Raw genomic sequence first — 27,395 nt, 5'->3', positions numbered from 1 at the left:
TGTCGATGAGTTTGTGGTTGGTGTGTTTTTCTTTGATATGTATATGTTGCAAAGTTGGGCGCCTGTGTCCAATATTAGATTAAAAACAGAAAGGAGCTAACTGGGGGAAGATACAAAACTAGAATTATTTCCAATTCCTTGATTTAACGGGTTTCAGAATGTCTCCTTTGTATCTTCATACCACCAATTCCAGAATTCAGCAGGCCTAAGTGTTTATTCACATATAAGCAAAATCAGTTATCCCCCATTTCAGGTGAGATTTAATAACTGACTCCCTCAAACATACCTATTTAGGAAAACACATGCATCTCCCAGCCATTTTCCTGTGAAAGCCTGAGAGATTTCTTAAAGTAAGAATTACTGATTGCTGCCCTGACATTTCCGCTCAGATAATGGAGGCTTCTCTTCTAACTTGTACCAATATTTGCAAATTATTTCCCTATTTGTGTTAGAGTCATTGGTGATTAGTAGGGAAAGAAACCAACTGTAATCATCTCAGATTTGCATACAAGTCAGGCCACTTTGCATTCTCCTAGAAATTTAATCGAGCTATAATCAAAATCAATATTACTCTGATTATTTGTGCAACATGGGAACATGGTGTATCACGGCAATATTGATCTTTATTTCCTGAAAAAACCACTTTTCCTTCCTTCCTCCTTTCCTTTCATTCAGGAAATGCTTCCTGAGCACCTACTCGGTATTCATTCTCGGTTATCAGGATACAGGGGTGAGAAAGGAATAATCAGTGGAAAACTGTTACGCTATGTACACACAGACATGTTCAATATACATTTTGCTAGGTGGTTATTATGGCCATGGAGAAAAGTAAAACCAAAAAGGGGGCATTGGTAGCTAGGGGAAGAGGTGAAATTTTCTATAAGGTGGTCAGGAAGAACCTCACTGATTTGGGAGTGAGGACCTGAAGAGCGTGCGGGAAGGCATCCTGGCGCCGTCTGGGAAAAGCGCTTTCCAGGTAGAGAATGAAGCCAGTACAGAAGTTCGGAAGTGACCCTCTGTAATGCTCATTGCACTTAAAAAGCGTTACAAAATACAAGGTGTGGTTGGGGTAAGGTGGGAAGAAATCCGGGAGAGTGTGCACTGGACGCCAAAGGCAGGAAGCGTTTCTAGGAGGAGGACGGATCGTCCATGCTCCGTGCTGAGCAAGCAGCAGCCCGGTGAGAAATGGACATTGGAATTCGAAACTGGGAGGTCACTGGTGACCTTGACCAGGGGATGGGGGCGGAGGAGCCTGCTTGACTTGGGTTCATGTGAGAGAAGGAAGAGCAATGGGAGAGAGCAAAATCAGTAACTTCTTTTCTGAGGAATTTAGCTACAGAGGAAAGCCAAGAAATGAGGCAGCTGGGGTGGGGGGATGTGGAATCAAGATCATTTTCCTTTTTTTACAGGAAAAGCTGAGGCATGTTTATGAGCCACTGGGAGTGACTCTGTAAAGGAGTAGGGGGTTGGTGATGCAGGGGAGAGGAGAGACCGCCAGGAACAATGTCCGGGCTCACAACCGCCGAGTGGAGGCTCCGCCTGAGACACGAGGACAGACGCTCAGCCTGGTGGCCATGGTGATGGCGGAATATGTAGGGTCATTGCTGCTGGTGTTCCTCTTTTCTCAGTGAAATAGGACACAAAGTTGGCAGCTGAGAGTGGAGATGGGGGCAGAGCTTTCCAGGGAGAGGAAAGGATGGTGAAATTGTCATTTGGGAGGGCAGGGAGTAAATAAACTTGGGAAAGGAATGAGTTTGGAGTGAGATCCATCAGCCTGGTAGGCACAGGTGCAGAAGACACAGCGTTGGGTTTAACTCAGAATTTGGTTTTCCACTAGGAGAGCAGAGAGGTGGGATGAGAAGCGAGAGGGGTGGGGAAGGTAGTTGGTCCATTGGTTCCAGGTCCCAGTGGGTCCAAAGGGTTTTTGGAGTTTGGTACTAGCGAGGTTTAGCTGGAAAAGTAGGTGTTGGCCGAAGACTGGGATCCTTGACAGTGAAATTGTGGAGGCATGCAGGGACTGGCAATGGTGGGGTCGGTGGCAGGCCAGGGGCACTGGTGGCTGAGTTAGGATAGAGGAAAAGTTGACTGCAGAAGTTGAGGTCATGGACTGGGGAAGCCAGGGTGGTGGAAGTGTGACCCATGTGGGCACTGAGGCCCTCCAGAATTATCACCAGAGCAGACTTGGAGAGAGTTGTGGTGAGTCAGAAATTGAAGCTTCAAGAAATGGCGCTGGCGGGCAGGGAGGGAGAGAGAGATGGAGGGAGGTGGGGCTCAGGAGCTGCCTGCAGGTAGAAAAAGTGCACGCAGTGGAGCCTGATGGTTTGAAATTCAGGGCTGGAGGGTTTCAGGAGAGAAAAGAACTGCTCGACTTGGAGCGTTGCAGAGCAATGCTTGGTGGTACAAAGTGTGCAGAAACCATGTGAGAGAGCGGCGGGGAAGTGGTCCCAGGGCAGGAGCCAGCGTCAGTGAGGGAAGAACGTGAGAAGAACCCTGGAAGTGGGCTGAAGTCACAAGTAGTTACTACTGCCAGCCCTGGCATCCCGAGCACAGGGGAGGGAGTCTGGCAGCTGAAGGACGAAGTAGGACAAAGGGGTGCACCAAACCGTGTGTGGGGGTGGGGGTCAGACAGGACAATGACAGGGGAGCCAGGGACTGCTTTGGGGACTGATATAAATCGGATGTGTCAGTCTGGGATATTTCTACCCTGATGATACATGACAGAAGCTGGCGGCCTCAGGGCAGATGGTGGCTGAGGCTCTGGAGGTACAGCCGAGCGGTCCAGCCTCACCACTCCTGCGGGTTGGCGGAGAATGGCCTCCCCCTCTCCGGGAGCTGATGGAAGGTTCAGGCTCTCTGGATGCTGGAGGCAACTTTTATCACTTGACAAAATGAAATTTTATATTAATGTGTGTTACAAGTCCCCTTGGACACATCATTGCAGTCCCCTGCTAATGTGGCTTTTCCTTTTGTAGAAAAGGAAGAGAAATGGTCAGCCGTCTCTTAGAATTTTTGGAAATAAATAGGATTGCAAAGTAAGTTGCAAATATTAAGTGCTACACGAAAATGTTTCTGATTTAAATACTATTTACATTATTTATACTCAAATCAGTAGATTGAACTAGTAGCAACAAGGTAGGCAATCAAATAAGTATGATGTGCACCTTAAAGTGAATTGATAAGATGAACACAGATCCTGCTTAATTACGAATCCACTGCTGGGTCGGGGAGATGCTTATCGGCCATCTAATTTCTTCGTATGTGATTCCTTTCCATTTTCATTGGTCCTAATAGGCACTTGATTTTTGAAATCTAGATTAAAAAAAATCACTAAACACTATAAATAATTTACCTTCCTAAAATAAAAATACAATTAAAACTTCTTGAAATTTAACATAACCCATTTACTTTTGCTTCTTGGCCCTGTCTGTGACTTGTGCTTATAATTCACGTTCATAACGCACCTTTCATGCCCCCAAGTAGTAGGTAATAAGCTACTCCAAAGTTCAAGGTGAGCCTTAAAAGAAAAAAAAAAAAAAAAAAAGCACCCACCAGGAGCGGTTTCTGCCATCAGTCCCTAGGGCCGTGAGAGCCTTCAGAAGAACTGTGTTTCAGACATACCTACACTTACACCAGCTTCCCCCCCTCGGGTTCAATCACCAGAATTTTAAGGAAACAAAGTTCATTTAGTCAACAAATATTTTGTGAATACCTTTTTTGTACTATTACTGTGCAAGTGTCAGATACAATGGTAAACAAGGAAATCACAAGAACAAACCATAAAAAATGCTAAGATGAAAATGAACAGTGATTGAGATTTAACCTAATTTAGATAAGGAGCCAAGGAACCGTGAACCGTAAGGTTGAGAAGGCCCCCACTGTTCGCGGAGCTAGGATCTCAGTAGTGGATATAAAAGCATTTGAGGCAGACAGAGCATAGATCCACTGACCCCCAAGCGGTGAAGAGATCATTCTCTTCAAGCTACTAAATAAAAGCAATGCAGCCGGAAGATAATGAGCTCCGGGGACAGTGATGAGGGATGAAGACTGTCCACACCATGTAGGCCGGGGTCAAGATTTGGATTTAATTCTAAGTTCAATGCGAAATTCTTGAAAGATTAAGCAGGAGACGGGCATTAACCAAATTACATTTCAAGGATGTCAGTCTTGCTCCCATATGGGCAGTGTCTGGATCGGAACAGTTAGCAGAGGATAAAGGAAGAAGTGAATATTCAGGGGTGGGATGGGAGGTCTCGGGGATTGATTAGCTGTGGGTCAGGGAAATGCAGGAGTCCTACAGTTCTATCTTACCGAGATGTGTAAGATGGTAGGAAGGTGAGGATGGAGGTGAGGAATCCAGGGCTCAACTCTGAGCAGATGTGATGGGCCTGAAGCATGGAGAAGGAGGCAAGTCGGGATTTGGATGTTTGAGATAGACCTCAAAAGGAGACGATGGTCAGGGGTCAGACATGGAGAGGTAAATGTGGGGTCTCTGGCACGCAAACAGTATTTTATTTTATTTTTTTAAGTTTATGTATATAAGTCATCTCTACACCCCATGTGGGGCTTGAACTCATGTCCCTGAGATTAAGAGTCACATGGTCTGCTGACTGAGCCAGCCAGGCGCCCTGGGCAGATGGTTTTTTCAATCCATGGCAGTTGCCAAATGGAGATAAAAGACAAGGAGCCATGTGAACCCTAAGGAGCTCCAACATTTGGAAATGTGTTCGAGGAAAGGAAAGCTGAGGAAGAGACAGGGAGGGAGAGAGGAGCTGGTGAGCACTGCAGAGCCTCTGGAGGAAGTCAGAAAAATCCCCTTCCTCTGAGGTGAGGCGCTGGAGTTTGGAGGCCAACAGTGGTACTGCGCAAAACCATTTCTCAGGGACTGTAGTAAAGGATAAATAACACGTGTAGCCCTATCAACAACATGTGCTTAGTGTCCTGTTTGCAAAACCTCCGGAAGTCTCTGGAGTAACATTCACCGTAGAAACTCCTGTGAGGAAAACAGTTTGCGGGAACCCACCTGCATAGCCTTGCCCTCCTAGGGGCATTGCCATGGCCACAGAAAGGACAAGGGATAAAGCAGCCAATTGGTTTTGACCTCCTTTCCAGAAGATTCCACAACCACTGGAAGTTGAAATATTTTTTGACATCATGTCATCAGGAACACCTGAAAAAGCACAAACTTCAGAGCACGAGGCGGGTTCAGGCAGTGGGGCGCGTGACTCTTGATCTGGGAGTCATGAGTCTGAGCTGCACACTGGGCATAGAGATTACTTTGAAAAAATTAAATAAATAAATACAATTTTTTAAAAAGAAAAAAAAACATAAATTGCGACCCAGGATAGAGTCTGTAGCCCCAGTTATACTGCAGGTGTTGTTTGATCTGTTTTCTCCTTACATCTGATGTCAGCCATCCTAATGACTGTTTTTTCTATGCAGTGAACAAGGTCCAGCCCTTTCTTTAGCCAATTTACTTCATCAGTCGATGACAGATGTCCAGGGATAAAGAAAACATTATTAGCAACAGAACAGAGACTACGGCAGCACTGTGGCCAGCACGCCCTCAAAGGCTGTCACCACCTCCCCCGGGGCCAAATACCTGCAAATGAGGAAAAATCAGATTACGGTGACTGAGAATTTAACAAGTGTTGTTGGGGTTTTTTTAATTCTAATACATACAGAAAGTAGGGCATCCTCCGCATAGCAAGGAGAAATGGATTCATCATAAACGTGTGTTTCTCTATAAAGTTATTTGAGATTTTTTTATCCAGAGAGGAAATTCTATAATAAACTGTTTTTCATTACTTTCTAAAAGACGACTGAGGAAGAGTGAGTTGAAAAAAAAATTTTTTTAATAAAAAAAAAGAGAAGAAGTGGACGCAGCTTGGTCCTGGGGAAAGGGCGTTCTTTAGAGCCACAGTCCTGATTTCTGATCCGGGATCGGGGGTGTCCTGCTTCTGTGAAGGTCAGCAAAGGACTGAACTTCTGTGTAACTCAGTGACCTCATCTTTTAGTCCCCAGAGTAGACAGAGAATGAACGGCACAGGCGAAGTGTTGGCACCGTCGCTTGGCACGAGTAGTAGTCCCGCGAATGGTATTTCTGATGGGGTTTTCTCTCCTCCCCGGGATTCAGAGAAAGGACCCAGGGAGGGAATCCCGGGTGCTTGGGGCTGAGACTTCACAGAAGCCAGAATTTAGGGAGAGGAAAGCAAGACAGGCCCCAGCCTGTGTAGGGGTTGTTCTGTAGCTGTACCTGAGTGCCCCCAAAAGGATGCTCTGGAAAATTCCACAGCAGAACCAAAACAGCCTCCTTCCCTGCTCAGAGGATTTGCAAAGCTGCCGCGGAGTGCCTGGATCGCTGACAAGCTGTGACTCATTTTAACAGAACATTTGCCAGTTTTCTCAGATTTTCAATTTACCTAGTATTCCTGTACTTCAGATTTCCTGCGGTTTTTAAAATTTAGGTTCCTTTTTGCTTTCTTTTATTAGGAAAGCATGCAAACCCAGTATCACGACATAGAGGTCCGTGTCTTCCCACGCAGGTCTTTTGGGTGATTTTCCAGTGGTGCGGGACAGTCAGGCGCAGACCCTTCCCAGCCCAACCCCTCGAGTGACCACAAGTCTTTGGCACGCAGTCAATGGCCGGCAGAAAAGGGGAAGCGAGCTGGCCCGTGTGGGATTTGAACCCGTGACCTTTGCTTCGTTATAGAACAATATTCTTCCCAACTCGACTCTCCTACCTAACTACAGACCACCAAAATACAGCCTCTCTTTGATTATACTCTCCCATGATTCATTATTCAGATTCTTAAAATAGCAGTTTATGGAAACTTCTATGAACTTTGTACTTTAAAATGAATATTTTCTGTTCTTAGGAGAATCCATGAGCATACACATGAAGACTGAATAATTTACTCCTTGAATAAATAAAATATAAACCATAGCGATGAGTTGAGATTTTTACCTACATAGGTCGTACTAATGGAGTGCATTTTCATTATAATCTGATGAAATATGAGAAATGTTCAAGATTTTTTTCCTTAGAGGCAAAGTAGTATGCTTTTTGTTAGTATTAATATTTATTTTCAAAAATTTTTGCGAATATCATGCTGTCCCTCTAAATTATCTTAGTTATCTGTCTGTGGATTATCCATTTTATGAAAGTCTATCTATAAATTGGCAAACTAGTTTTAATAGCTTAAACAGCATTAGTTGGCAGGTAAGGGTGAATATGTCTACCCACACGCAGGCGCGCACACAGTCACTGTGATTCCAAAGACAATAAATAGGGGATTTTTGCTTCTTTTGAGCTCACCTGAGGATAGTTTCTACACAGACTTGGTACACATTACAAATTAATCACATTCCTTCAGTTCTGTTTGTAAAATGCTCCCCATTATTGATAAGTAAAGAAAGCCCTTGCATATGACGCAAGTAGTACCAGCTGATCAGTATCTGTTCACTTTCCCCAATTGGGGTCCATTTATCACTTTACCACTATTGTGTGTATTTTGTGCTCACATGAATATAGATATTCTGCTCTACTTAGTGCTGGTTTGTTACAACTCTCTAGTAAATATAGTCAGGTTTTTTCAATGCATTGCCAATGGTGCTGTAAGTGGCTGAAAGGAATCCATGGAAATGTGGGCCATACCTTGAAGGGAACCAAATAAGTGTCTCTAATGGCATACAGATAATTACATGTCTAGTTTCTTTCCTTAGGGTATGAAGCTTTCTGTGAATACTAACTCATTACTGTCTTCAGGTCAAATGTTTGTTCTTACAAATTTACTGGTGTTAAAAAAAAAAGAAGTAATGCACTCAGTAGACATAGGTTTTATTTCAGATGTGTGTACTTTTTAATTATCAGAAATTACCAGGTATATAAGTTAAAATATTTTTCTTCCTTTAGAAAAGAAAGTGTATGCTCACGTTCTCTTGAGTGTATCACAAGTAGAATGACTATAATAAAATCATTTTTATAAATTCTTAGCTAATGAATGAAAAGAACATGATTTTACATTTCATCAGCATCAGAAGCCACTACGAATGCAGTCAGCAAGAATTTCTAAAGTATTATTGGACTTTGTCCATAGGTTAACTTCTTCATAGATAAAAGCTATCATCATAGTAGTAAAATTGCTTAACTAAATTAAGTAGATAGGTGATCTGCCATTAAACCAGAAAATAGCCAATTGCTTGAGAGCTGTTAATTTAAAATCGAAATCCATCCTCCATCACTGTTATTAATTCCCATTGCCATTGATTATTTTGTTAGAAGTATTTACTTAATTGATGCTCACTGGAATTAGATTTCATTAATTCATCCTACAACAATTTGTTGTATACCAACTATGGACAAGATACTATAGCAAATTCAGGAGATACAAATACAAAAAAGGATTGGGGGGAATGCAAAGGGTCTACAGTAAGGTCTGAAGGGACCAGATACTCTGGGTCCCCTGGACCCATAAAACTTAACCAGCCGAAGATCTCGTTTGAGACAAGGCCTCACACTGAGCAGAAATGTGCTTGGTATAGAAAAGGGGATGAGAAAAGAGGATATCTAGTTAAAAGTAGGGTAACAAAGCTGGGAGCTCATAGAAAGTGAGCTCCACAAACCAGGAGAGAAAGCTCTAGAGCCACCAAGAGCTATGCTGGATCCTTGTTTCTAAAGTTGCAAGAGAGCTGATTTCCCACGAAACTGTGTAACAGCAAGAAGCAACGTTAAATCCCATACAAGGTTTTTAAGAGGTTACAGAGAATGAAGAGCAGAATGACGTCCTGAGACACAAGAAAATTATGTCAGGCAAGTGAAAACTAGAGTAACTATTTCAAAAGGAATCAGGTGATTAAGAAATTATACAAATACAGGGGCGCCTGGGTGGCACAGCGGTTAAAGCGTCTGCCTTCGGCTCAGGGCGTGATCCCGGCGTTCCGGGGTCGAGCCCCACATCAGGCTCCTCCGCTATGAGCCTGCTTCTTCCTCTCCCACTCCCCCTGCTTGTGTTCCCTCTCTCGCTGGCTGTCTATCTCTGTCAAATAAATAAATAAAATCTTTAAAAAAAAAAAAAAGAAAAGAAAAAAAAGAAATTCTACAAATACAAATAAATAACAGGTACTGTCTTAAGAGAAATAGGAAGTGAAAAGGAGAAAACTTCTAAAACATGAAAGTGAGATGACAGATTCCAGAGAAATAGACGTAGAAGTTGAGTAAAGAAGATCCAATATATGTATACTAGAAATCCTGTAAGAAACACATTGAGGCAAGAAAATAGAGCAAACGCTGAAAATTAAATTGAGTACAGCTTCCTTAAATCACAAAACTGATCAGAAAATGACCAGCACCAAGATATATTCCAACAAAACTACCAGATTCTAAAGAAAAAAAAAATCCTTTGGGCACCTGGGCAAAAAGATTATCAATTCAATGTGTAAAGGGAAAAAGAAATGAGGTTGTCATCAGGCTTGTCCATAACGCCTTACACCAGAAGCACATGGAGTAAGACAGTAAAGATGCTCAAGGGGGAAAACTGTGAGCCCAGAACTTTATATCCAGCCAAATTCATTTTCAAGAATAAAGGCCCCAAGAGTAAGACCTCAGTGAGTATTTTTCCCATGCACTCCTTCTTAGGAATTTACTGGAGAACATATTTTTGACAAGCAAAATTACTGAAGAGACATCAGCATAAGGACTGGTGGTGAACATGAGGGTGTGTGTGTGTGTGTGTGTGTGTGTGTGTGTGTGTGTGTTTAGACCCAAGATAACATGAAAATTAAGAAAAAGAAAGCATAGTATGGAATGGCCATATGTTTCAAAAATATAGATACAGTATAATTATTAGAAAAATTTGGCAGAAGAAATGGGATACCATATGAAGATATATGTGAGGTTTTAGTAATCATATTCTTAGTGATATTGGTATTGTTACTCTAATATCCTTGTCTATGTGTGAGATCAAGCAAATGAGCTATTATGGAATATTGTTTTCTTCCATCATCCTCTGTGTTCTTAAGAAGCAGGCGAGAAGAAAGGAGATACAGATGTAAAATTGCAAATGTGAACTAAAAGCCTTATCGTTCTGAAATACCTACCCTCTTAGCAAATTTCAAGTATACAATATGGTATTGTTCACTGTATTATCATTTTGTACATTAGATCTTCAGAACTTACTCATCTTGCAAAACTAAAACTTTATGCCCATTTTGGCTAGGCCAAGGCATGAAGTTTGAACAGTCCAGTGGCACGGCACTGAGCTGAGCCCCTCAGAGGGGTTCGATACGTACTTATTGAGATCATTCACAGTTGTATGAGGGGATGTTGTGCGCCAAAGCCAGGGAGGGGTGGGAGGGACTGAGGAGTGTCTTGCCCTCTCACATAAGTCTGACCAAACTCCCACCTGGCTTAAATCCAACTTCCTGCCTACTCTGTACTTTGCAGCCAGGTGTTGGAGAAAAGCATAAAATTCTGCCGACTAGTTTTCCTTTCAGCTCATAATCTCTGCCTACAATGGGTTGTTAGTGCTGCCTAGCAGTGATGCTAGCCCCCTCCATCCATTCCCTCTCCCCTGGTCATTGATATCTTTCTTCTCTTCTCAGATTTCCAACACTTCCTTTGTCTGGGCCCAAATACTCTGCCTTCCTTCCTTTGCTAAGGATGGCAGCCTTCCCTCCTCAAGCCTTCTGCTCACCCTGGAGATTCCACTCCTCTACCTGCCAGAGGACAGAGCTCATTTCCTAGCTGACATCATCAATTCTCTCCTCTCTTCCCACCCATTCCCTTCAGCATACAAGCCTATTATTTCTCCAATTTCAAAAAATCCTTTATAGTCCCACTTCCCCCTTCAGCTGCTAGCCCATGCTTCTCTCATTTTTAGCCAAACTCCTACAGGAAGAAGGACCCATTCTCTCCTCTTCGAACTCCTTTCCTCCAGTTCTGTCTTGACTCCATTTGACTCCACGAAGACTTTTGGCTCCATGCATGACTCCACTGAAATGGCTCTTGTCAAGATCACAGTGACATCTGCATTTCCAGCTCCAACCAGTTTTCAGTAATTGCCTTCTGTGCAGCTCTTGAGACAATTTATCATGACACCCTCCTTGAAGAATTTCGTTCCCTTGGCTTCCAGGACACCTACATCCTTTTCATTTTCAACCTGCCTCGTAAGCTACTTCTTCTCAGTCCCCTTTACTGACTCCTTCTCATCTTCCCTACAAAGGTTAGATAGTCTCAGTCAGCCTCATGACTACTGAGATAACGCAGAGCCGGATTGTCAAATCAGACTCACAGGAATCATAGATGTAACCTTGTGTCAAGCTTTACTAATAACTTCAAGGGTGCGAGTAATAATGAGGTGCACACAAAGCAGAGAAGTGTGAATCATTTAGCATGGCTCCCTAGGTCATTTCTCAGCGTCTTAGCATGTATTGTAGGCCAGACTTAATAAATGAGGTCTCGGAGAAGTTCACAGAATAATCATTAACATGAAATCTCTCAATTATATAAACTGTCTCATCATTCATCACTCGAGGAATCATTCATCACGTATTTCCTGTTTAACGTATTCCATAGTTAAGAAGTCTTTTCTAGTAAATGCCATTGTATGGATGTATCATTGGCATGTTTACAAGAGGATTTGATCAAGTCATCTTTCTTTCTTTCCCGGGGCCAGAATAATGAGTAAATGTATGGGTGGCCTGATGCTAACCATTTTCCTCCCAGTCTTCCATGCACATCTGATTTCAAAATTTGTATCTACAACCCACATCTTTCTCTTAAACTCCAAACTCATATATCCAATTAACCACTCAACATCTCAGCTGTGTAGCAGTTTATGAAACTGAAGATGAGCACAGTAGAAATAATGACTCCTTTTCCCCACTCCCAAAATACACACACATACGTTCACGCACACTCACACATATACCAACACACCCCTTTCTTCTTATAAGTCTTCCCATCTCTGTAATTCATTGTCTCTCTTTTTCTGTGTGTGTGTGTGTGTGTGTGTGTGTGTGTGTGTCCTTCTGTCTTCTCAGGCAAAAACGTTACATTCATGCTTGACTCCTTTTTTTTTTCTCATGCCATGTATCCAATCTGCCTAAAAATTTTGCGATTTCTACCTTCAAAATACATCCAGCTGGTCCCCCACCTCCACCACTAGCTTGCTGGTTCAAGCCACCGCCATCTCTCATGTGGATCGCTGAAAACCTCCTGCTGGCCCCTCTGCTTCCTCCTTCCGTCCTTGCCCCCAAGAGTTGATTCTGAATATTTCAGCCAGATGGCTGTCTTTAAAAGATTAGTCAAATGATGTCACCCCACAGCTCCAAAGTCTCCCGTGGTTCTCGTATCTCTCAGAATAGCAGCCAGAGTTCTCCTAATGGCCTTCAGGGACCTACACAGCCCAGATCCCCAATGGCTCTCTGACCACTGCTTCTGTCATTTCCCTGTCTGCTGTCACACCACCACACTGGCCCCTGCCAAACCTCAGAGCACCAAGCTCATTCTGGCTTCTACATCTTGGTACCGCTCTGTCCTTGACCCGAAAGCCCATTCCCACAGGTAGCCACGTGGTTTCCTTTTCTAATCTCCCTTAGATGTTTGCTTACATGTACCTTCTTTATAAGGCATCCCCTATCCCCTAATCACCTCTTCAAAATTATAGTCCCCATTGTCTCTAAAATCTGCTTCTCTGTTTTTTTATTTTCCTTCCTACTGAAATATAACCTTTCAGCATTTATTGTTATAGGCATGTGGATGAGAGCAGAGGTGTCTGTTTTGTTCACTGCTGTATCCCCAGCACCCACAGTAGGGTCTGACACATACATAGTAGACTGTCACCTAGTGTTGCATAAATGAATTCAAATTCAGTTGAGCAAATTCACTGGACTTGATCTGAGTTTAGAAGGGAATATGATCAAATAACACGAGGTGAACAATAACAGGGCTGCAACAGGAAGACCCTGGAAACTGCAATGTGTAGTTTTATTCAGCAGGGTGGGGAAACCGGGGAGGGGTTGAGCCATGCAACATCGTGGTGAAGTCAGGGATAAAAGAAACATGCTTCAAGAAAGAGAATAATGATGAAAGGAAAACATGAATCTCTTCTTCATCAAGCTGAATATGCTCAGTATTGCTCAGATATCGTGTGGACTGCCCACAATTAGCACACGGTGGACTATCAGGACCTATTTTCAAAATGGCTTTAAAAGCGCATAGATTCCTGAAGAGAGACATGGCAATTACTACTTGATGAGCTTGCTAATGATGCGTTGTGTGTCCCTAACTTAAAATATAGCTGTATTTCCTAAAGTGTGTATGAAATAAAACTATTAAATGCAGTTGATGGTAGTCATATTAAAAGAACAAACTTTGGGGGGAAGAATTTAGGGCCAATTTCCTAGAATACAAAGTTATCTGTTTTGCCAGTTGCAATTGGGAAGGCTTTCTTTATGTTGGATCATGCCTCATCCACCCCACCCCACCCCCTTTTTTCACCAGAACAGATTAACAAGAAAATCCACACACCACCAGGTATTAACATTTTGGCTAAAACAGCACATCTTAGTATTATCACTTTTTAAAACTCATGTTGTTTTTTACAGTATAACCGGTACCAGCAATATGGCGCTGAAGAGTGTGTGCTACAGATGGGGGGCGTGCTGTGCCCCAGCCCCGGCTGCGGAGCAGGGCTGCTTCCTGAGCCAGGCGTGAGGGAGGTCACTTGTGAAGGGGGCAGCGGTCTGGGCTGTGGGGTAAGTACCACCTGCACCTCTGGGTGTCATTGTGTGTGTGTGTGTGTTTAGCAAATTGACAATGATGATATATTTGTTTTATTTTCATTTTCCCTCTGCACTCAGACATCTTTGAGCTGATGGATAACAGAATAGACTTTTAGGGATGCCCAACTGGCTCCGTCAGAAGAGTATGCCACTCTTGATCTCGGGGTTATGAGTTCAAGCCCCACATTGGGTGTAGAGATTACTTAAAAATAAAATCTTTAGAAAAAAAGAAAATAGACTTTTAAATTCTTATATAGGATCCCAGATATGAACATATATATTCATCGATGGGGAGGAAAAGGTCATATTAAGAGTTTCAGCTTTAATTGTTTATCATACTGTTTTCTCTTAAGACGTTGTGAATTACCTGACCAGACCTTTAAACTTTTTTTCCAGTGCTCAGCTGATTCAGAGAAAAAACTTATTATTTTTTCCGAATTGGCTTTAAGTAGACAGAGTAAAGGAGAAAGAGAGTTTCCCATCAGTGATGTCTTAGCAGAATTGTTTCCCTAAGTATTTTAGGAAGTAAAATGAAGATTAATATGGAAGACTTGAAATGTTATTGTGTCATAAAAATCATTTTAAATAGAGATGAGCAAAACTAATGGTGTGTCTTAGGGAAGCAGAATAAGAAACATGGAAAATATTTGTTCTAAGAGGTCAACCAATAGGACCCAGATGGCTTCTTGAATGAATCTATGGCTGCAAGCTGACAGGGAAGGTGTGGGGGAAGCATAACTCAAACACAAAAAGGCTTGCTAAATTATAGGTTGAAATGACAAATGGCTAATAATCCTGATATTAGGTTCCATGCAGCCAGGAAAGGAAGAAAGTATATGTGCCTATAAGATGCTATTGAATTTTGATGGGAAAACATTTCTTTTAAAATTGCAACTTCATGAGGAGCTTTGTAGATGGAGTGTTGTTGGCAGAGGCTTATTGCTGGAGCCTAATTTTTGGCTGAGAGCTGTAAGTCACCTTTGCATAAGTTGGCATCTGTTGTCCTCGGTAAAGCTATCTGTGGGGTTGCAGAGCCCTGGGCTGAGCTGTAAAGTAGAGGAAGTGGACGTTGAAAAGCCATGAGATACCATGATGCCTACTTAGAAGAAATGCCTCTGGATTAATAATCATGACTACATTAGAATGGAAGCAGAAGTCATGTTTGCTCGCTTTAGGAACTACAGAAGTCAACCTGCACTTTCCACCTGTATCATCGTCATATACTGTGTAATCTGCACCAATTGTGTGTGGCCTAAGCCAGCTGCCAAATTCTGGGAGATCAGAATGCTGGGGAATGTGTTCTTTTAAAATGAGTTACAACAGTTTTTAAATAATGACTAAATTGTATGCTTCTGTCTGCTAATTGCCTAACTGTTGTTCCATTCTCTAAAGCTGGATTTTAAGGTCTTAGCTTTCTTTATGAGGAAAATAGTTTCTTTGGCCCGTCTTCTGCATTCTGTTGTTCACCTTGCTTTAAAGAACTTCGAGGGTTTTATGTAATTTTAAGTTTTGAACAGCTGTGTCTTCCTTTTTTCCTACAATGTGACATTGTAAGTAAGTTTCGTACACATTTAAGCTCCAAATCATGGGAAATTACTTTGGGAGTGAATTGAATGGCTTTAATACCTTTGGGTTAAAGAGTTTGGGGGCAAACCTTACTTGAATGAGGAGAGCTGTCTTCCAGATGTTTCTTTATCCTTTGAAATTCTAGGTGATGAGTTTCATTTTATTTTTATTTGTTTGGTTTTGTTGTTTTCAGTGGTGTGCTTGTCAGTTTGTATGTTACAACTCTGTTACCGCATAACAAATCACCCCAAATTTTAACTAATAAATATTTATTATCCTACAGTCTGGGCATCAGGAGGCCATAAGTAGTTTAGCTGGGTGGCTCTGGCTCTGGCTCTGGGTCTCTCACGACGCCGAGTCAAGCCGGGTCGCTTCAGTTATCTGAAGGCTTGACTGGGGCTGGAAGATCCACTTCTAAAATGGCTCATTCACATAATCAGGCCAGATCTACAGCAGGGAATGAGGTGTCTAGGCATCACTACTTTAGCCCTTGAAAGCATTGCTCTTCCTACATAGCACTTTGACAAAATGTCATTCATTTATGTTGTGGTCGTTATACAGGAAATTTGGTGAGCGCAGCTCAGAACAGCCCAATGGACTTTTCTATGAGATAACACGGTGGCTCTACCAGGCTGACCTTTGCAACAGGAGCACTTATGCTTGTCCTGAGGAACGTTGTCCTTGAGGACATTGTAAATTGTGCAACTAATAAGATGTCCCTCTGAAAGATGACTGGTCAGTAACCTAGAGCCACATGTGTGCTAGTTATAGCATATAAAGGGACCATTATAAGAATGGATTTTTAAGCTCATTTCTGGCTTCACTATTTTCCTTCTTTCTCTTCCCCTTTTTCTGATGTATACAGTTCTGCTATGATTTGTTCATTCTTGTAAGCAGCCAGTCTTTTCTGGATTTAAGGGTGGTAATGGAAAGCCATTGTTGGTAGAAATCATGGTTAGTTCATGTTGTTCAGAGAGAACAGGGCCCAATAAGTAGAAGTTAGAGAACAGGGAATCTCTGCTTAGCATTTTCTGTTACACCATGGATAACTAATAGCAAAATGGGCTGCCTCGGGAAGTAGTAAGCCTCTTCTCCTACACAGTATTCAAGGAAAGTCATTGATAACAAAGCTATGGAAGAATCATACAGTCTCAGATGTGAAGACACTCTCAAGCTCACTAACCTTGGTGGTCCTTGGGTTGTTGTTTACAGGTTTAATGTAAGATATCTGTGAGTCTACCTGGGCTTAATTTTTTCTCAACTGCCAACAGATTCAAAAGGTGCAACTCTTATTATATGGGTATCCAAGAAATGCTTGATGTTATAAAACTAGGCTTAGAGGTGCATTGTGATGTGCCCATAGACACCCATTCTCAGAGCTGAGACACAGCTGCATGTGTTGTCTTCCAGTCAGTCAGCTCACTTCCAATCAGGCAGCTCACTGCTACATACCTAGATGGTCCTTCATACATCCATGATTCCTGTTGTATGTGGTTTCCATCTGAAGAAAAAGATTTCAGTATTTCGGTTGTCTTCGGCTTCTTAAAATAGGTGTTTTGGTTAGTATTTATGACTCTCTTATTCAAACATATAGTACTGTCCATTGGAAAATTAGATTACCTGATCCTTTGCTCTGCTGTATCACTAGGCTTAACTGTTACCTGGAGAGCAGTACACATGAGCTAATAAATGAAGACAAGGATTTCTATTTAAATGATAATGTTGGTCCATCTCAGAAAGACTTGATAGATGTGTGATGGCTCCAGCAAATTTATTACCATCATAAAGAATTATTTGAGCTTAAGTCCCACGTATCAGGATTCAAGTTGAAGTGTTACACTTGTTTCATGCCTTTATATTCCCATCCTTACATTATTGTCCTCAGTAAATCCATGTATTTGGAGTTCAGTATTCATTGAATGGATGGATGGACGGATGGATGGATGGGTGGATGGATGGATGGATGGATGGGTGGATGGAAACAATGTAGAAGTAATATGAATACACTAGCACTTTTATTTTCAAATATTAATCATCATTTACCCCAGTATTAGAATTGCTTACAAGAACCTCATCAAGAAATTCACACTACAGTGTTTTACTTGCACACATAATACGTAATTCAGAACAAAATATACTAAGTTCAGGGATCCACAAAAGTCAATTAAGAACCTGGAAGTACTGCAGGAATTACAGTTTATGTTCCTGTCAGAGGCTACGTGGCCAAAGTAGAATTTTGTACATCCTGATACATAAAATGTCTTTGTCTTGGGGGCACTGAGATTTTGGTTTTGACATAGCACAGAATATTTTTACAATGATAGATGGAACTCAACAAAGAATGTATTTGGGGATCAAATAGCCTGACCTCACTCTCTGCTAACCCTTGATCATATTTTTACTACTGCTTATAAAAATGTTAATTGATTTCCTAAGGAATTCATGTTATGCATTATTCTTTACCCCGGCTTATTGCTATTCATCAGAACTATCTCACTAACTTTTATGACTCCGATGTAAAATGTTGACATGTTTAATACTGGAAAACAGCAACAAAATATGGAATACATTAATACTCACTGACTTGGGAATACAGAAAGCTAAGGCAATCAAACCTTGTGAGTTTTCTATAAATAAAACATCATTATCTTATTTGGTGTTCTGTTGTGATGTTATATGTCTGAGAGAGAATTTCTTATCTAGGATAATACTAGGAATTAGATGAAGAGTTTTCTGTTTTAAATTAGAAATCCAGGGACAAGATATCAACTGAAAAAAAACACAGATTTTTAAAAAATCATATTACTGACCATTTGTTAAGGAAATAAGATAGAATTTCTTCAGGTACCTGGTAGGCACTCCTTCCTTTAATGGAGAGCACTGTGTTGCCGAGGCAGATTTCTCAAGGCGCTAATGAAGCGCTCGTCTTGGGCTCCCCACTTGCACAGAGCCCTTGTTTTTACCAAGTTTGTCTTCTTGCATTTTCCTTGAAGAGGTCCTCAAAGATTGAAGGACTTCAGGATGGAAAGGCTCCATCAAACCTAAATCTAGATCTGTGCAAGTATGGGGCACGACCTGCTATGTGTAAAGAAATTTTTGTTGAAAATGGTGATTTTGAACAACTTATAACAGTAGTGTTACTATACTGTTGAAGATTTTACTTAGATCGGAGCTCAAGCCTCATTTTCAGTTCTCATATAGGAAAGGAGTCAGTGAAGGCAAATGGAGATACCTAGTCTTCCACTCCAAGATCAGATATTGAGTTAAAAGCTTAATTTGTTGGCATATAGTTGCTGGTAATAATTTCTAATAATTGTTTCTATTTCCGTGGTGTTAGTCGTGATCTCTCCCCTTTCATTCATGATTTTATTGATTTGGGTCCTCTCTCTTTTCTTTTGGTTAAGTCTGGCCAGAGGTTTATCGATCTTATTAATTCTTTCAAAGAACCAACTTCTAGTTTCGTTGATCTGTTTTACTGTTTTTCTGGTTTCTATTTCTTTGACAGCTGCTCTTATCTTTATTATTTCTCTTCTCTTGCTTGGTTTGGGTTTTATTTGCTGTTCTTTCTCCAGCTTCTTTAGGTGTAAGGTTAGCTCGTGCATTTGGGGCTTTTCTACTTTTTTGAGAGAGGCTTGGATGGCTGTGTATTTCCCCCTTAGGACCACCTTTGCAGTATCCCATAGGTTTTGGAACAATGTGTTTTCATTCTCATTGGTTTCCATGAATTGTTTAAGTTCTTCTTTAATTTCCTGCTTGACCCAATCATTCTTTAGCAGGATGCTCTTTAACTTCCAAGTGTTTGAATTCCTTCCAAATCTTTTCTTGTGAATGAGTTCCAGTTTCAAAGCATTGTGGTCTGATAACATGCATGGAATAATCTCAGTCTTTTGGTACCAGTTGAGACCTGATTGTGACCCAGTATGTGGTCTATTCTGGAGAAAGTTCCATGTGCACTCGAGAAGAATGAGTATTCTGTTGTTTTAGGGTGGAATGTTCTATATATATCTATGAAGTCCATCTGGTCTAATGTGTCATTCAGAGCCCTTGTTTCTTTTTTGATCTTCTGCTTAGGTGATCTGTCCATTGCTGCAAGTGGAGTGTTGAGGTCTCCTACTATTAATGTATTATTATCAATATGATTCTTTATTTTGGTTAACAGTTGACTTATGTAGTTGGCTGCTCCCATGTTGGGGGCATAGATATTTATGTTATTGTTAGAAAATTGTTAGATTTTCTTGTTGGATAGACCCCGTAAGTATGATATAGTGAACATAATAAAAAAAAGTTAATAAATAGATGGAGAGTCTTTTTTTCAATTCGTGGAGCTCAGAAATAAAAAGCACGCAGATGGTTGATATTTAATAATAAAAGGAAAAATAAAATGGTTGCTTTCCTATACTTTAAGGATAGTTTAGTTTTATAAAAATACCAAATTGAATTAAATTATGTGAAGAATTTTGAAAACTGTATTGAGGTCTCCCTTTTTAAAAAGAAGTCTAGACAGTAAAATCTATACTCCAAATATATGTAGTTTATATTGTGGTGCTTTCAAGGAGACACCAAAAAGGCCAGGTATTTTACTTTGTGCCTAAATGTGAGTTTGTAAGCATGAAGCACCAGCTGTGATCATACCTCGCTTGCCTCAACCACCTGGCCCGTGCGACACACGGAGAGCGGAGTCATCTTGTTGACACATTATTCTTTTATATACAAGATGTTCTTTATCAAAAAGTATTTTTAAAAGAAAGTTAATGTTATGAAATGTCAAAAATATGCATCCCATGTTTATTTGACATGTGTCCAAAAATCTAATTTAAACTCTAAGATTGGCTCATGTGCAGATTGGAAACAAGTGTTGCTAGACTTTCTGTGCGAGAGACAGCTTGGAGTGCAAAGATAGAAAGCTTTGGAGATATTTATTTTAATTAAAGAAATTGTTCCCAAATGTACAAACAAGTTCTGCATATCATTCCTCTGGAAAACATTTATCAATTGGTAAATGTTCCTAGAAAGTGTTCCGTTGTTTGAAATAGAAATATTTTCTAATCCAACATAGACCACTGACCATTCCATGTGTCTTTAGCTATTTTTGTTGTTGTTGTTGTTAAAATAAAGGGAAATCTGGAATAATTATACTCTTTCAAAATGGTAAGCTCCATCTCATTGAATAATGTTAGGAAATCAACTTTGTGGCAAATGGAATGGAGAAACCTTCTTTAGCTCTACAAGCTACTGGAGAGTTCAGAACATTCTAGAAAACAGACTTCTGATGATAACATGGTTTCTCTGCTTTTCTTTTGATTCTGCTCTCACCTCAGTGTAGGGCTCTGCTGTCCAGTATGTTAGCCAATAGCCAAAAATAGCTATTTAAATTAAAATTAAATAAAATTTAAAATTTGTTTCTCAGTCACATTATCCACATTTCAAGTGCTCAATGGCCACATGTGGCTTCCTGCTACTGGACTAGACAGTACAGGTAGAGCATGGTATCAGCATCACCATGGAAAGTTCTACCAGACAGCATGAGTCTAAAGAAAGACTAGAATATCCCCCAAAGAGGAGCTTTTGCAAACTTGAGTTTCCTGTGTCTCAGATACAAACAACCTCTTCCATTCTGGTTAAGAAGACAAATCTTTCTGGAGACTAAGGCAATGTCCTAAGTACAAAAATGTAGAACAGTATTTTCCAAAGTGAGGCTCATGCAGCCCAGGTTCCAGGGGACGTTACCAGGAGGAAAGTTGGAGTGGAGGCAGAGAGGCTGGACAGAGGTCCAGCAGCAAACAGCCTGGAAACACGTGTTAAGGTAGGTTAAACAGAGGGTTTTTTTCCATAGGACTTAAAGCTTTCAACATGCAAACCTGCATTTTGCCTGAACAAGCGGAATACCACAAATAGCATTTCCTAAGCTCTTTAGAGTAAGAACCGCCTTTTGTGTGCTGCATTTTATAGGATAGGTGTTTCATGGAATACAATGTGGGATGAAAGCATTTGCTTTATTTTTTTTTTATTTTTTTTAATGTTTTTTTCTTATATTATGTTAGTCACCATACAGTACATCCCCGGTTTCCGATGTAAAGTTCGATGATTCATTAGTTGCGTATAACACCCAGTGCACCATGCAATACATGCCCTCCTTACTACCCATCACCAGTCTATCCCATTCCCCAACCCCCCTCCCCTCTGAAGCCCTCAGTTTGTTTCTCAGAGTCCATAGTCTCTCATGCTTCATTCCCCCTTCTGATTACCCCCCCTTTCTTTATCCCTTTCTTCCCCTACCGATCTTCCTAGTTCTTATGTTCCATAGATGAGAGAAATCATATGAGAGTTGTCTTTCTCTGCTTGACTTATTTCACTTAGCATTATCTCCTCCAGTGCTGTCCATGTTGCAGCAAATGTTGGGTAATCGTTCTTTCTGATAGCTGAGTAATATTCCATTGTATATATGGACCACATCTTCTTAATCCAGTCATCTGTTGAAGGGCATCTCGGTTCCTTCCACGATTTGGCTATTGTGGACAATGCTGCTATGAACATTGGGGTGCATATGGCCCTTCTCTTTACTACGTCTGTATCTTTGGGGTAAATACCCAGTAGTGCAATGGCTGGATCATAGGGTAGCTCAATTCATTTGCTTTATTTTTTAATGGCCAGCGCTGAGTAGCAAGCATGCCACAGTTACAGTGAGCTAATGTGATCAAAGGCTGAGAACCTTAGACCGACAACATTGTCCTCCTGGAGAGAACTAACAAAGTATAATTTTAAAAAGTTTGTATACCATATTTGTTGTGGATATATTTTTGACACTGCATATTTTTATAGTACAACCTTTTTGTTTTCTTAAGCAGCTAAGGCTATATAATTCAAAGGGCAGAAGATCCATAGAGAAAAGAGGAGGAGATATTACGATTGTGGGTGGTCACTGTCTTCAAGTGATTCCTATTCAGTGGTCATGAAGATTTTTAAACTTCATAGAATAAATGACGCTGTGGTAAATAAACTATTTTCACACAGTAGGTGTTAACATATGCCAATCTCATAAAACATTAACTGCATAGAACAATACGGTAACGACAAGGGAATTGTGGGCGTTGGGGATTTGTTCTCGTTTTCTGTGCAGCCACAATGGCTCCAGCACACTGACAGGAACAGTCACAACAATGTGGGACTTGGGCCGCTCTCACAAGGTGGCTGGATGGAGATCCCCTCCCTGGCCTTCTGCATGGTGGGCCTCTCTTGCCTGGCCTTCCCAGAGGCCATCGTAGACTTGGAGACAGAGAGTAATGCTTCCCCTCATTATACCAATTATTTTTCACCCCCTGCTATTTCTCAGGCTATGAGGTAATGATCATCAAAGCAGTGTTTTTTGTTCTTTCATTTTACCTGTTTTATACTAGTTTTTATTGTGCTAAAATATATAATAACATAAAATTTGCCATTTATAACCATTTGTAAGCATACAATTCAGTGGCGTTAAGTACATTCATAATGTTGTATAACCATCACCTCTGTCTATTTCCAAAACTTCTCATCACCCCACACAGAAACTCTGTGCTCCTTAGGCACCCCCATTGCCCGCCCCCCGCCCAGGTCTCTAGTAATCTCTAATCTACTTTCTGTCTCTATAAATTCACCTATTCTAGATAGTTCACAATTGGTGGAATCAGAATGTCCTTTTGTATCTGGCTCATTTCACTTGGCGTGAAGTTTTCATGGCTCATCCATGCTGTAGCAGGTGTCAGAGCTCCTTCCTTTGTGTAGATGAATCATATTCCTTTGTAAGGGCTACACCACATTTTGCTCCTCCCATTTTCCTTCCAAATGGGTTCAGCTGGAGTAGGCCTTCCTCCCCCTGGATCAAAAGCCAGACAGGCTCTCTGACTTTGAGTAAGTAATGAGTATATTACTCATAAGTAATACGGAGTCTTAGAATCATTTCCAGTTGCTATCACTGTATCAGTTCTTTAAAAATGCCTTGTGCCCCTCCCCCCCAAAATTTTTGATTTAACATTAAATCTTCTTCCCCTGCCCTGTGAGGCCCAGCCCTTTACATCACATGTATGTGCACTTGGTATGGGACCCCGAAGGGACTGATGGAGCTCATTCGGTCACTCTGCGTGTTTCTGGAGTCCTCCTTGCAGCACTGACTTTATTCCTCTTCAAACTCTGGTTCACGGTCAGAGCTGACTATTCACTTTATCCCCCAAGACCTGACAAGTGCCCACTTCAGCTAGGTCCAGATCCAGGTTTTTCATTCCAGTGCTTAAAATTAGTTTGCCTCAATTAAAATAAAATTAGTTTGCCTACATTCGTACCTACAGTGTTTCAGCCCGTTGCAGGATCATCCCTGCAGATCAGAGTTCTCTGTCCTAACTCAGGTTGCAACATCCTAACTCTTGCTCCTCTAAGTGTAATGGTAACGTGATCCTGCTAGGAATAGACCTTCTGGACATAATCACAAAGATTTATCAAGATCTTTGTGGTGGATATTTTTTGTACCGCTGGTTTATAATAGTTAAAAATGTGGAAACAAGCAAATTTTCAGTACTAAATATAGTGGTTAAATATAGTTTTGACATTCTATATAATCAAACATAATATCCTGTTAAAAAGAACAAGGTCAACCTGTGTGTTGATATGGAACCATTTTTTTTTTTAAGATTTTACTTATCTATTTGAGATAGAGTAAGAGAGGGAGAGAGAGCACAAGCAGGGGGAGCAGCAGGCAGAGGGAGAAGCAGGGTCTCCACTGAGCAGGGAACCCGACACGGGGCTCAATCCCAGGACCCTGGGATCATGACCTGAACCGAAGGCAGACACTTAACCAACTGAGCCACCTAGGCACCCTGGAACAATTTTTAATATATAAAATTAAGTGAAAAGAGAAAGGAAGAGATGCTCGGTACTCCCAAATATATAAAATATCTTTTGGAAAGAATTAAAGAAACCATTAACAGTGGTTGTCTTTGGATAGAAAAAGTGGGGATATAGGGAAGGAGGCTTTCGTTTTTTAGTGTATAACTTTCTGTAATGTTTGAAGTTTCTAAACATGTAGACACATTACTTTTACTTTTTATAACATAAAGGATTTTCTTTGTTTATGAATTACTTCTTCGTTTCTTCAACTTCATATATTTAAAAAAAGAAGTAATGTTATTTGTTAAAAATAAAAGCAAGGAAATCAATTACTGAATTAGGTAGAATTTGATAGCATTTCAGACATAGCGTTTCTTTGGGCTTAGACTAGGGAAGAGGAAATGAAGCTTCGAACAACAGAGATCAAGGCAGAAGAACCAAGTTGTAAACACTTGCTACCGTTCACTCAAAGGAGCTGGAGATGCAGGTGGTCCCGTTTGGCAACTTTTAAGCATTAATTTGTATAGAGCACACTCTCCTGTCATACTGATTTAGTTGAATGACATATTTAAGAAAAATGGGAGTGAAGTCTGCTAGAAAATTTAATTTATGTTCTCAAAATTAAGTTCTGTGAAACATGTCAGCTAATGCATGGAACGGTCATGCAAATAGGTGAATTTTAATTTTTGTGTAGCTTTAAAATAGCTGAAGGAGTTCCTTAATTATAGGAAAATATTTTTTGATGGTACCCTGCACATATCTGTGTTCTAGAAATGAAATTCTTATAACCTGTTTTCTTGTTTTTTGTGTATCTTCCTATTTTTGTCTATACCTTTTTTCTTTTATTTTTTTTTTATTTTTCATTATGTTCAGTTAGCCAACATGTAGTACGTCGTAAGTTCTTGCCGTAGTGTTTGTACCTATTTTCAGTGAAATTAAGACAGAGTCCAATGTGGCCCATACAAAACAGGAGCTCAGGGCTAGACTAATTCATTTCTCACCGCTGGACACACATTCCACTGGAAAGGCTAAATCTATAAATTATTAGAGCAGTTCTCTGAAAGTTCCTGTGAGGGAACGGGGCTTTTCCCGGATTAGGACAAGTCGCCGATATTGTCAGTGGTCCCCAAGGGTCTATGACAGATCCATGAACTACGTGTTCCCTGGATCCCAGCCTTCCTCTTTTCCTGCTTTGCATTCAGTGGGCCCAAGGATTCTGCCAGGCGAGGTCCTCGATATCTTTTGCCTCTTCAGCACAAAATGAATGAGGTTCAAGGAGAGAACGTCGAAGGTTCCTGCAGGCAAATCTGACCTGGCCCAACATGATCTTGACTCCCACCTTCTCTGTGGACTGGAGGCCCATAGGAAGTATAACCAGCAGACCTGCCTGAGCCTGCTACGTGGGCTTTCATCCATCTGTCCTTTAAAACTTAATACTGTGACCAGAGAATAAGATTCATTTCATGTCGATTTTATTTAAGGATTTTTTTTTTCAAGGAGAAGGAAAAAAAACGAGTAAGACTAGAAGCCCCTGGATAAGGCATAGGCCAGATGTAAAAGCTTTGCCCCATCTGCCCATCTTCCTGAACCAGGGTCAGAAGAAGGATAAAAACAAGAAGGAATCCTTTCAGAGGGCGATAACACCATCCGATGCAGTCTAGGAAGTCATTTGTCAAGTGGACCTATTACTGCGCTCACTCCCGAAAAAAAAGCAATTTTCTTCCTCCTTTCTGTAGAAGCAGGCCCAGAATGCCTGTTTCTTCCCCCCAACCACACTGCTCGTCACTCTCCTTTAGAAAGAAATAATATTGTTCCTGACATACATTCTTCTTCCCAAAGCCTTGTTGGTTATTATCCAGCATGCGGTGACAGCTGGGAATTTAATGCCGAGTGATTTTTTTTTTTCCTGCTCCTCTCAAGGTATCAGTATTAAACCGACAGGTCCATAATTCAAAGGAAGTCTGAATTAGCTATTCCTGAGGCTTCTTCCACAGACAGAACCCACTTACAGAATGTTACCTATGCCTAAAGAATTCTTGAGCTAATGCCCAGGGACAGTGTCTGTTACCACCTCTTCTCTCTATGAACTTGAAGCTCTTCACATATGCCAACCTGCAAATTGGCCCTGCCCAATTATTTGGAGGAAGTGATAAAAGAAGAGATACTGAGTTCAACCAGATTATAAATTAGTCTTTTTCAGGAGTAGGATGGAAGTGTACTTGCTGGATGTTTCAAGAATAGGAAGAGCTTGGAATGGATGCCTCCTAGAAGAGAAATCACCCACTTACTTGTCAACCTTCTTTATAGACCATTCACATAAATCATTTTCCATGTAAAGAGGAGTAGAAAGCAGAGCTATATTCAGAAGATGGCTGCTATTTGGGAAGAAGTAAATCCGCATCAAAGGAAGCTTCTGGAAGACTGCCTTACAGGAAGACATAGCCTGGCTCTTGTAGAAGCCATACTGTATTATTGAAAAGTGAGGAGCTGCTTAATCAGTAAGAAAAGGTAAAGTAGAAAGATGGGATTAAGGAGATAAGATCTCTGTTAGACTACATCTGTTGACCCAGAACTTCCCATAGTGAGCTGCATAAAAACTGCTTCCCATTATGAATGTAACAGTTTTTTAAAAGGTCTGGAAATTGGTTGTTTGGAGGCTAGGTTGCTGTGCGTATTTTGTATTTTTAGTTTGTTGTTCTAAAGAAACCAAAGATTATTTGAGTACGGCCTCGGAAGAGCATTACAGTCTAATAATAAACAGGGTGGCGATCAAACACTTGCCAGCCATGCCTTTAATATTCTGAGCACCATTTTAAATGCTATTGACATATAATAATAAATGGGCAAAAGACACAAATTACCCCTAGAAAATTATGAAAAGAATGAGCGAGACGCCTGCTTGACAGGCTGTTTACCTTCCCTCTGCAAATAAGACTGCTTATCCCTGGAGCATGACCCCTGAGCGCCTGGCCACCCCGCTAGCTGGGGGAGCTCCTGGCAGGTCCTGGCTGGAATCTGTGTGTGCACACAGTTTGCACTGGACAGAGGAGGTTTCCCTCGTGACATCCATCTCCCTCTTGTTCTTGCTAACAGAACACTGAATTTTCTTCAAGTATCCTCCCCTTTGGGAAGTGACCTCATACCCAAGTCGGTAGAAAATCCTGAGTCGCCTAACGCAGCCTTGCTCTTCCTGT

General features: G+C 41.1%; 1 protein-coding gene across 2 annotated transcripts in view; it reads left to right on the top strand.

Annotated features, from left to right (window-relative positions):
* Positions 1–27,395, top strand: part of PRKN (parkin RBR E3 ubiquitin protein ligase) — a 1,045,173-nt gene that overhangs the window by 852,245 nt on the left and 165,533 nt on the right. For both annotated transcript variants that reach the window (XM_008688480.2, XM_040628035.1), the window contains exon 8: positions 13,606–13,755. In XM_008688480.2, the coding sequence (XP_008686702.2) occupies positions 13,606–13,755 (150 nt within the window). The remainder of the gene's footprint in view (positions 1–13,605; positions 13,756–27,395) is intronic.

The sequence above is a fragment of the Ursus maritimus genome, unplaced genomic scaffold, assembly GCF_017311325.1.
Source record: "Ursus maritimus isolate PB19 unplaced genomic scaffold, ASM1731132v1 scaffold_13, whole genome shotgun sequence".
NCBI lineage: Eukaryota > Metazoa > Chordata > Mammalia > Carnivora > Ursidae > Ursus > Ursus maritimus.
This window is presented reverse-complemented; position numbering and strand designations above follow the sequence as displayed.